At 36.2% G+C, this 12,543-nt stretch overlaps 1 protein-coding gene across 1 annotated transcript in view; it reads left to right on the plus strand.

Moving 5' to 3' along the window:
- DOK6 (docking protein 6) overlaps window positions 1-12,543 on the plus strand; it is a 492,877-nt gene that overhangs the window by 192,161 nt on the left and 288,173 nt on the right. The window contains exon 2 of the mRNA XM_058277882.2: window positions 11,351-11,458. Within this exon, the coding sequence (XP_058133865.1) occupies window positions 11,351-11,458 (108 nt within the window). The remainder of the gene's footprint in view (window positions 1-11,350; window positions 11,459-12,543) is intronic.

Here is a 12,543-nt window from a genome sequence, read left to right on the forward strand (position 1 = left end):
GAGTTAATGGAAGCAGTGTGCAGGTGCAAGGCTGTGCTTTCGCAGGCTGATTTGCAGATATGGGGGCAGGAGTTACTTGTTAGATATTCTCCTGCTAGGTCATGTTTTCACAAGCTGATTTACAGAAGCAGGGGGCAGGAGCCAGTCATTTGATATTTTCCTGCAAGGCCATGTTTTCACAGGCTGATTTACAGAAGCAGGACCAGGAGTGACTTGTTAGTTATATTTGTAAGGTTATGCTTTTTTCTTTCCCAACAGGTTTCCCACCCTTCCTTTATTAGAACCTCATTGGACTTCCTTTCAGAAAACCATGATAGCTACTTTATTCAATTCAGACTCTGGAATTCTAACTTGAGAGCATTAGACGTAAGGGTTTTTGAATGGCTGCATCTTAGCTAAAAGCTGATTGTTGTCTGCCTGGTTCCTTACGTACAGTGTAATTAATGGTTAATCCTTTAACCTTTTCTCTCCTTCGGCAGAGACTGCTTTCTGCTTGCCTGAAAAGTACCAGCCGGGGTCATTTCCTCTGAAACTCTCTGTTACTCAGTCTTTTTGTTTTAGTAATAGGAACCAAAATAGGATGGAAAGTGAAATGGGCCGCATAAGGTCTTTGAAAATCTGAATGCCTCACAGGCACTAATAATAGTTTAAGTTTTTAAAAAATAATAATAGTTTAAGATAACTGTGGGGCAAATGGCACACACTGAATGGACAACTTAAACCTAATACTGGTGTATATACAATTCAGATCAAGAACTAGAATATTGGTGGCCAAAAAGTGCCCCCACCCCCCCAGCAGGTTCTTTCCGTTTGAACCTCTGCCTCCCAATATATGTAACCATGGTGCCATGGCAGTGGTTTCTTTGCCCTTCTTCATAGGCTTGCCACCCAAGCACACTTCCTTGAATAAGATAGGTTTTGCCAGTTTTTGAATTTCTGTAAATGAACCTGCAAGCATGTAATCTTTGGTGCCTGGATTATTTTATTAAGCATTATATTTCTGAGATTCATCTGTGGTTGAATATAGCCATAATTACTTTTCATTGCTGCCTAAGATTGCACTGTGTACATAAACCACAATTTATGCCATTGAGTCTATTATGAATAATGCTATTATGAACAGTCTTGTGCAATGTACAAGCATTTCTGTTGGGTATATAACCAAAAGTAGAATTGCTAGATCATAGGTATATATATATATATCTCTTAACACTCATCCAAAGCACACTTCCACCGTGAGTGTGTGAGACGTTCAGGACCCATGTCCTCACCAACACTTGGTGTTGCTGATATTTTTATTTCTTTTCTCCATTTTCTTGAGAACGAAGTGATATCTCATTATGGCCTTATTTCATATTTCCCTGAGTGCCAATGAGATTGAGCACCTGTTGAAAGCTTTTGGTCATTTAAACGGATCCTTTTTTATAACTGCCTATTCAAGTACCTTGCCCATTTTTCCACTGGATCATGTTTTTTTCTTTTGGATTTATCGGAACTATTTACATATCATGGGCATGCACCCTTTTTCAAATACACATGTGGCAAATATCTTCTAATCTGTTGCCTGATTTTTAACTCCGAATATTACTTCCTCATGTAAAAGATATTATAAATTTTTATTTTATTTTTTATTTTCATTTACAATTATGTTTTTGTGTCCTTTGTTTTCCCTTACTTTCGGGCCTTTAGCATACTCTTTTTTCCTAAAAGCTTTATTATTGGATTATTGGTTCTTTTCACATTCATATCTATAATCAACCTGAAATTAGTTTTATAGGAGAGTGGGGCCAATTTTCATTTTGTTTTTATATGGATATCCAATTGCCCCTGAACTATTTATTACAAGCACTCTCATACTCTAATTGCCTTAATTCAGTTATAAATCAAATGTCCTCTTATTTGTTGTTCTGTTTATTGACTCCTATCCCATTGTTCTATTGGCCTAAATCTTTGTGCAATTCTGTAGTATCTTAATTACTGCCTTCATGATGAGCCCTGGCATTCCATGTAGCGAGTCTTCCCATCTTGTTATTCTTCAGTCATCTTCTCACTAATTGGCCCATTTCACTTCACATTTACCAATTTGTTAATCACTTTGTGAAGTTCCATTTTTTATTGGGCTTGCATTCATTCTATAGATCAATTTAGAGAAAATTGATGTTTCTGCAATATTCAATTTTACAAACTCTAAAAATGATAGCTCTCTTCAATTCTTTATATCTACTGGATCATCCTTAATTTTCTCAGTATTATTGTATAGTTTTAAAGTCTTGTATACCTTTCATTAGATTATCCCTAGATATGTGATGTTTGTGGATACTAATACAAGGGGTGATAATTTTGAAATTTTCATTTTCTTACATTTTTTAACTGTTCATGGATATATAAAAAAATGAGAAATTTCTCTAAATTTACCTTTTATCCAGAAACCTTGCTAAACTCATTTTATAATGCCAAAAATACATCTATAAGTTATTTATGCTATTGTACATGTACAATAATTTTATCCCCGAATCATAGCAATTTTATTCTTCTTTTTCAATCCTTACACTTTTCATTTCTTTTGATTACCCTATAGCATTGGCTATGACTACCAGTACAGTGTTGAGTGGAAATGCTAAGACAAGATATTTGTTTCTTTTTCCTGAACTTAGAAACAGAATTCTCAAAATTTCATGTTTTTATAAATAATACAAACTTTTTGCAAATAAGATTAAAATATTTCCTTTATTTCTAAGTATAATTATAGTGAATAGATACTGAATTTAGTCTACTACTTTTTATGCAGCTCTTGGAATGATCATAAGTTTTTCTTTAATTATGCTAATGTGGTGAATTTATTATTTGGTTTTTAAGCTTTAAATAATACTTGCATACCAGGATAAACCCAAATTATTTTTTATAATTTAACTTTGGAATATGAATTTCCTTCCCATCATTTGTGGGATTTTTAATCCAAGCTGTTTTGATTTCATAAAATAAGTAAGAATCTATTCCTACTACTGGTATTCTCTGTAAAAAATTTTTTGTAAGACCAGTAATGTTTCTTCTTTAAATGTTTAATAGAATTTTCTATTGAAATTTTGTTGTATGCTCTTTGTACAGAGATTCAAAAAATGTTAAAAATGCTTTAAAACTTTTCAGAGCTCTTCTTGAATTAGGAATACTGTTAGTAAGTTGCCTTATTCTAGTAATTTTCAACTTTATTTACAAAATTGTTTGTAATATTGTTATTTTAATCTAAATGTCTTCAGGATCTGTATTATATTCCCTTTTTTGCTCCTAATTTTGGCCATTTATGTCTTCTGTCTTTTTGCCTGACCTACCTTGCCCACAATTTATCAATATTAGATAATATTAGCAATTAATAAAATAGAAAATAAACATTCAATAGAGGGAATCAATCAAGAAAAAATAACTTTCATAATAGAATAATTAACACAGCTTTATGTTTCTTATTTTATCTTTGGTTTCTAATTATTACTGTGTTATTTGGTTATCAAGTGTTAGAGTGTTATAACTTTGTGATAGATGATTTTTACTATGTTTCATGTTTGCTAATTTTTACTATGTTTTATTTCCTTTATTCTTTTCTCTTTGCATTTTGCTTACATTACTTTTTCTAACTTCTTGAGTTTGTTACTTAGCTTATTAATTTCCCCCTTTTCTGATCCATGCATTTAAAGCAATAATTTCTTTCTAAATACTGCTTTAGGTACAACTATTAAGTTTTGTTAAATAATATTTTCATTATCATACTAAACAAAATATTATTTAACTCTCATGTTTTATTATTTGAACTAGGGATTGTTTAGAGATTCACAGTATCAAACATTTGGAGATTTTTCTAATTTTTTTATCAGTTGGTTTGTAGGTTATTATATTATGGTCAGGGAAACTAATACGTGGCTTCAATTCTTTGAATTTACTGGTTGTAACCCAATATATGCTCAATTTTTATCATGTTCCTTTTGAGCTTGAATTTGTATTGTGTCGTCATTAGGGACAGTATTCTATATATACCTATTTAATCAATTTGTTTGATCTTGGGGCTTAACACTATATCCTTATTGATATGTGTAACTGTTTTAGCAGATACAGATATTTTTAAAATATTATGGTGGCGTTTTCTGTATTTTTTTCAATTTTGTTTTATATTTTTGAGGCTGTTTAGTGGATGCTTACGAATTCAAAATTGTTTATTCTTTCTGGTGAATTGACCTTTGGTTATTATAAAGTCTCTATCTTCAATAGTATATGTTACCTTAAAGTATTCTTTTTCTGATACTAATGTTACTGTATCCACTCTTTGTTAAAATTTAAGTTGTCTCAACATCTGTCATGCTCACAGCAGTCCACGATATCCCCTCCTTACCTGCTCAGGCCCCTCTTCTCTGGTCTCCTACCCCTCTCAGCCCGTTTCCCCACCCCCCGCCTTCCACCGGCCTCCTGGCAGGGCTTGGAGTACTTGCCAGGCTCCCTCAGCAGGGTGTTTGCACTTGCTGATCTCTGCCTGAAATATCTTTTCTCCAGAAGTCGACAGTGCTCATCCTCTCACTTCCTCTAATGCTGTGCCTAAAAGTCGCCTTGTAGGTGAGCTTTCCCTTACCCCGCCTGGCTGCCCGCCCCCCTCCGCCCCGGGGCTTTCTCCACAGCACTTAGCACTTTTGAACATACCATTTACAAATGTACTTCTTCATCTGCTTTCTCCCTGTCCACCCCCTGAAATGTAAGTCCCGCCCGGGCAGGAACTTGGAGGTCGTTACTGTTTATCTTCTCACTACTGCATCCCTGGGGCCTGAAACAGTGCCTGAGACATAACTGGCTCATCAATACTTGTTGAATGAATGCATGAATAAATGAGAGCACTTCTGGTATAGATATGTACTGAGCAGTGCTTAAATAGAATCCGTTATTGAAAAGAGGGCTAAGGCTCTCGCCAGTGCATTATGCCGAATCCTGTGTATTAGCTATTTTTTTAAGGAAAACAAGTGTGATCTTCAGTACACATTTTGAGAAAGGACAAAGACCTAGGACTAAGTGATGGAAATTACTAATCGCATAGGTCTGTGATCTAGAAATTGGTTTATTATTGCTTTGATATGCTTATCTGATACATAATTATAAATTATTGAATCCTGTACCCCAAGATATTTTCTTGCTTTCAGAAGTTAAAATAATTATTAACCACTCCAGATATAACACTTTCTACTATATTCTTTAAAATTCCTGGAGCGAAGTTTCCGTGACTCCTTCAGAGCAGTGGGCTCTCAGGTGTGACAATCTCTGTAATCAGAAATTGTCCCAAGTTCCTAACCAAAATCCTGCTGAAAGTGCAGGGTTCCTTAGGTCGACAGCTTGTGATGGAACAGGCTCATTAAATCCAGCTTTTGGTTACTTTAAATCTTGTGAACGAGTCCTAGCTAAGTAAGGTAATTATAATGATGAACTAAAGACAAGAAACCTGCCATCTACTTCACAGTGAGTTTTAGATGGGGGGAAAAAAAACTCCGTTGTGCAAAGTCACCTTGAAAAGGAGAAAGCGCCAACAGAAAGAGATTGCTATGAGGTAAAAGGGTTTCCCTCAGACGAAAGGGCATCAGGTGGGTCCGTTTCATCGCGGCACGCTAAGCTCATGGCTCCTGCAGTGGGAGGCGGAGACATGGGGCAAGCAGGTAGCCTGGAGTTTCTGGCATCTTGGCAACAGTGTGGAATTTCCTCTAAGGACTATCTGGGGAACCTCCAGGAGCCCTTCTGGTGCGACAACTGGCATTTTTCAGAGGTGACTCTCAATGAGAAGTTGAACTCAGTTAATCCCCCAGGACAGAGTGGAGGAGCATCCTGGACCAGTGATGGGGCAGGCAGGCGTGTGCGCTGCTCAGCGTCGGAACGCAGGGGACGGTGACATTTCTTGCAGGCAGTAATGTCCATTGTGAACCAGCCAAATGGCCTCTGCATCTTTGAAGAGCTAAGCAGTCGTTAAAAGGGCTGCACCATTTCCCCCCACATACTATTAGTGAAGGTCACTGACTTTTGTCCCATTCTCATGGGAGCCAATAAAAGTAAGGCACCTAATTTTATCCATGGACAGTACTTTCATGTACTCAAAGAAGATACAACTTTCTTTTATAAAAATAAAACGTATTCCTTAATTTTTCCCCCCTCGGTGGAGTAATTTCCTGGTCGTAGGTAATCGGTTTTGTTTCTCGTCTCTGGGATTTCCCCAACTTCTTCATTTAGAGCATCAGTTCCAGGGCCCAAAGCCTAGCCAGGAATCTAACATAGGACACAAATAAAATACTCTCCAGTGAAGACTGCAGAGAGCTGCTGTCCTCGTGCTTCTGCTTATTTCTTACTCCTCTATGCAGGGTACTTCCAATATGCTGACTCATACTTAATTTAACTTCACATTGACACAAAATGACACTTCCAAATTCTCCACACCAGGACCTCTTGCATGATTTCACCCCTCTTGAAAGGCAAAATATTTTTTAAAACTGCGTCTACAAAAAAAGTCTTTGCATTTATTAAATGATTCACGGGCTACCTAAAGTTTAAAAATTCAGGTAGAGAACCAACCAAAATACAACTGTCCTGTAGCCATGATGCATTCATATTATTTTGCTAAAGAAATTATTTTGTTTTAACCACTTTTGGGGAACATTGCCATTAGACCTTTTGAATATCAAATATAACTTAATTGAGACACACTGAAATTAAGAGACAGTGTGCAAAATATCTGACCAGTTCTGTTTAAAACCATCAAGGTCAAGACAGACTTTCACAGATCAGAGCAGATGTGATGACTCAATTCATGGTGTATCCTGGATGGGCTTCTAGAAAAGAAACAGGGAATCAGTGGAGAAACTGGTATGATCTGAACAGAGTGTGTGGTTTAGTTAGTGATAGTTTACCAATGATAACTTAGTTTTGAAAAATGTATCATGGTTAGTATTTGGGGATGTTAGTATTTGGGGAAGCTGGGTGGAGGGTACCCTGAACTCTCTGTACTTTCTCTGTAATAGTTTATAAATTTAAAATTATTCCAAATTAAAGTTCATTTTAAAAAATAAGTCGAGGGTCTCAAAATTACTAAGCAGACTATTCCATTGAGTCTCTAATAATCAATCTTACCTATTTGTGGCTGCCTCTGTTAATGAAATAGCAAAGAGATAAGATGCTATCAAAAATATGAAATCTACTTTCCTTGTAATCCATTATCACATTTATTCTGTACCAATATTCGTAGCCCAAATGGAAACCATATACTTTCTGACTCATATTTGACTCATTCCTGAATAGAAAATAACTACATTTATACAAGATGGGGCATGCCAGTCAGTGTGTTTTTGTGTATGTGTGTTTCCACAAATATTAAAAGGTTTCCTTGACATTACAATGATTCCTGAACTGAGCAATAAAATGACAGAAGGTACAGCAAAAAAGATCCCTCTGTAGGAAAGAATAGAAATTTTATTACCAGAAATTTAGTTCTCAGTTCTACTTGAGGAGTTCTATTTAGGACCTCAGCTTGGGTCCTAAATCCACTAATGGCTAAACAAAAGGTAAATACTGACAAACTATATACATCCCAAATTACAAATGACATTTTCATTTATCTGCTTCCATTCTCTCCAGTTTCAACTCAGATTCATGAAACTGTATCTCATGCATGCAATATTACCACTTCTGTGACTACTGGCAACCCCCAACCACCACCACAGCTAATTAAAACAAAAGTATCAAAAATACCCAATATCCAGGAGTTTCATATAAGGGATTATGGACTGCATTTTAGACACATAAGCTAGACTATTGATGCAGGTTCTCTCATGGAATTTTCAAATAACCTCTTACAGTACATTGTGCTTAATTTATAATTGAGGAAGTTAGGCCTTGAGAAGTTAAAGTAACTTGTACAAGGAATGGCGTTTAATAAACAGCAGAACCTGCATTGGAAATAAAGTTGGTCTCACTGAAAAAACTATGTTCTTAGCATTACAATATAATCTTCTCAATACTGATAGAAAAATGCGTGTGATTTATATTAAAGGCCAAGGGAAATGATTTATCCTATGCAAAAATTACTCCATGCTATATTGTGGAGAGAGTAATTTTAATAAAAGAGTAAATCCAGTGCAACTTTTTTTCTTTTATTTAGCTATGTATTGGTAAATACAATAGCTATGTTCATTAACAATATCCAAACCACTATAAAATTAGTAGGAACTCGTATTTTTATTCAATGGCCTATTTAGATGATATCGTATATTGATATTATATGTAGCTAATAATAGGAATCGTTTGACACGTTTAAAAATATATTGGTACAAGCAATTATTTTTACACTTATGTAGATATCCATAAAGGTTATGGATGTGCTGAACCAGCTTTGTTGCTAAGGTCATTTTATTGGGTTTGTATTGTACTACTCTTTGTTTGGCTAGTGACTACTCTAGAGCACTGTAGCCTGACCCTCATATATTTCATGTTTTTCCATTGCTGCAATCACCCTACACTACCAGTCTTATTTTCCCCATTTTTAGAAAAGGACACTTGCTCAGAGGGTCAAATAATTTGCCTAAAGTTCATGACTCAAAGTGGCTGAGCTGGAATTCCAACTCCAGTCTTGCTAGTTCTATAGTTCAAACTCATTCATGTATTTTCTGCTTATATTTTTAAATATTATCCTGTGCTCTAAATTTTCTGGATTCGGGCCTATATGAACATACATTAGAATTTTATGTCATTCAGAAACAGTGTCCCTGGCTCTGGCTCTAGCTTCATTATGTGCAGCACCCTACACCTGTTCTTTTCAGATGTGAGCTGGGCCTTGATGAGAACCATCTATGCATGGCAGGGGAGGGGGGCATCTTGCTAAACCTTCCTCCTTGCTCTGTGAGATGCGCTTCTTTGCCAGATGAGGAAATTGAAAGCTGAGATATTACATAATTTCTTGAAGGTTGCTCAGCTAGTAAGTGGCACAGCCACGATGTAAAGCTTTATTAATTCCCCACTACACCAAACTCTCTACTTACATGTTTCCATTTTCTTGATATATTGCCACTTGAGATATAAATACTTTTAGAATTTTAAAAGCAGAATCCCACATCACTAAGTAAATACACATAGAATTAAGTTCATTAATTTAAAACAAACCATATGCAGATATATTATGGACAATATTTACACTGGATTTATTATATTTTTTTAATAATTGAAGCAATCACCCATGTATTCAGCAAGGGAATGTTGAGCACCTACGGTGTTTCAGGTGTTTTTAATTAAAAAATGATAAGTAGTTCACTTTTGTATTAGTCAGCCAAAGGGGTGCTGATGCAAAGTACCAGAAGTATATTGGCTTTTGTAAGGGGTATTTATTTGGGCTAAAAGTTATAGTTACAAGGCCCTAAAGAGTCCAACTTAAGGTTACTTTTCTCACCAAAGTCTGTTGCCACGTGTTGAAGCAAGATGGTGGGGATGTCTGCCAGAGTTCATCCCTCCCCTTCCTCTTCCTCTTCCTGTTCCTCTTCTGGCTCTGTGGTCCCAGCTTCTTCCAATCTCAGCTGCAGTCTAGCACAGGGCTTGTGTCTCTCTCCAGGGCTCATTTCTTTCCTGGCCTTCTCAGCTGCTTAGGGCTCTGGGCTCTTCAGCTGCAGACTCTCAGGCAGATGGCTCAGCTCTCCCCACAGCCCATGGTCAAGTTCTCCCCTCAACTCCTCTGTTTCTGGTATCTTTTTCTGTGTGTCTCCTCTACCTGCACACCCTAAAGACGTGGTGGAATCAAAGCCCTAATCTTCCCATAATCAAGTAAAAGTAAAACCTTTGAATTGAATACACTCAAAGGGTAGCACGACCAGAGGAACAGACCAGGATATGAACATAATCAGTATCTCCTTTTGGAATTCCTAAGTAATACCAAACAGCCACGGCTTAGGAGTGGGCATCGGAAGGCGACAGAGGACTAGACATACCTCCAGCACCACGTGCTCCAGGGTGTGCAGGTGACCTTGGGGGTCCACCTCCTCAGTCCAGAGGTGGGCAGCAGCACTTCCAGGAGGTGCAGGGAACCGGCAGAGAGGGAAGGACCCCGCCCGCGGGTGGTGTCCAGGCAGGGTGCTGGGAAGGCGCAGTGGAGGATGCAGGGTAAAGGGAAAGCATGTGTTTACGTTGTATTCTCTCTGCTCTGCTTTCATCACGAAGGGCTGTAAGCGATTGTCCCAAGAGTGCCTTTTAGCATGGGAAATACTGTTTTTACTGAGCAATTTTACAACACAAAACTTCAAAGGAATCGCATTATATGGCCTATATCCATTAAAAAAAATCGTAGTACTAATGTAAGTTTCTGAAGTTTCCTTCTATGAATGTTTTATGGCTATAGAGGAAGTATACTTCAGTAAAAGTATGATAAATGTTGAAATTTAAAAGCTGTGGCCAAATTGCCTATCTAGGTCTCTTCCTTTACTAGAGAGGAAGATTCATTTTACTACCTTGCCATAAAACACACGTGTGGAAGGAGTGTGATAGGATGAGAAGGAAGGGAAAAATAATCTAAATGTGCAAAACTAATTAGTCCTATAAAATAAAGGGCAAGGTCCGGAAATGATGGTTTGTGTTTGTATAATTAGTATTCTTGCTTTTCTTCACCAAAGCATACGAGTCAGATATGTGTTTGAATCCTGACACTCTCTCTAACTCTCTTTAACTGAAAATGAAGATAGCAAAGTCTAACTCATCCAGTAGTGCTGAGGATTAAACGTGCATATAAACTTGAAAATTTAATGCACATAATATGCATTTAATAGTTATTACTTATTAAAAAGTATAAATGACTGAGATGCAAATGTGTCCATTATAAAACAAACTACAATTTTCTTAATCTGAGTAACTATTTTAGAAAACCCTAAAATCCTACAAGGGGAGTTAAATTTTAAATGTGGTATTTTTTCAAACATAAAATGTTGAGCATTCTCACTTAACCTTATTAAGCACCACTTATTAGCATGGATAATGATGAACTGTCCACTAGGATGTTAAAGACAAATATTTTATATAGCTTAACACCCAAAGGATTTGTTTAGATTAAAGCTAATTAAATCCACATGAATACCTTACCCTTAACATATTTTTACAAAAATAAATTCTTTATATCCAGTCTTGTAATTTTAAAATTTTGCTATAATTTTAATGAATGAATAACATTCTTATCCCCCCAGAAAGTTTGTTGTGCTCTGTGAGATTAATAAATTATTTTTATTTCTTCTCAATAGATTAATTAAATATATAAATTCCTGATGATGCTAATCTCATGTACAAAGATGGATAACGGGACTCCTTTCTTGGCTTTCAGATTTTCAGACGATGCTGGCTGGTTTTCAAGAAGGCTTCTAGCAAAGGTCCCAGAAGGCTGGAAAAATTTCCGGATGAAAAGGCAGCTTATTTCAGAAACTTCCATAAGGTAAGTCACAGTCTTATAGTCTCTGGGGAATAACTGGACCCTTGTCTTTTGGAGACGTTTCCTTTGATAGATGAAATCTGCAGAGGCAAAGATGCAGTGGCCAGGATAAAACGTCCTGTGATGATAAAATACAAAAGTTATTTTTCTCTTTTATTTTAATCATCTGCTGTAAATGCTGGTGGTACCTCTGCAAAATAAAAGACTCATTTTTATTGCTACTTTGCAAAATGAGATGGCTCATAACTCAACTAGATCATTTTCCAAGGTGCTGAGTAGGCATTCTCCCTCTGTTGAGGTTAATTGTGCATTTGTTACTTTGATTTAAACTGTGGGAAATACTTAGGAGATAAAATTTTTGACCGGCTTTAGCCCTGCTGAATGACATCTTGTGTGTATATGGCATTCGCTGTTCAGTCTGCTCCTCAACAAGGAAGAGAGTGGTGTGGGGAGATATGGCACGAATTCTTTCAATGCAATAAGCATTTCCTAATCATTAAAATAATATAATATGTAACCTTAAAATAATGCTTAACGTTATCTTTGGTGGTAACATCAAAACACGGTTAAGTATCTCATGGTAATATGGAGAAATCAAGGTGAGAGCTCACAGTAGTAGAACAGTGTTGCTTGTTGGAAGAATGCCTGAATAAGCTCAATGAGCATGCTAATTCCTGACTGGTAGCAATACAAAGCATATTTTCCTGAACAGTATAATGAAATAGTGGGATTTTATTCTATGTAATTATAGTTCTAATTTCTCCTTTTAATAAAAATAGATTATTTGAGAGTAATGTGCTAACCGAGTCTATTGTACAAATAGCTAGCAATTATTTATATGATATTTGAACCTGGATTAGGGGGCTTAAGATTTGAGTTTCTGTAACTCTTTATGATATTCTGTATAGTAAAATTAATACCAATTTACTGCCAGAGAATCCAAGTTCAAGTTCCTATTCACTCTCTTACTGGCTCATGGAAATTTGGTTTTCTTATGAATATACAATTTAAAAATTGCTATACTATTTGTGTGTTTTAAAGATTATTTTAGATATAGCATCATAAAACAGTCTGCTTCCTATTCTAAC

Source organism: Dasypus novemcinctus, chromosome 16, assembly GCF_030445035.2.
Source record: "Dasypus novemcinctus isolate mDasNov1 chromosome 16, mDasNov1.1.hap2, whole genome shotgun sequence".
Lineage (NCBI taxonomy): Eukaryota > Metazoa > Chordata > Mammalia > Cingulata > Dasypodidae > Dasypus > Dasypus novemcinctus.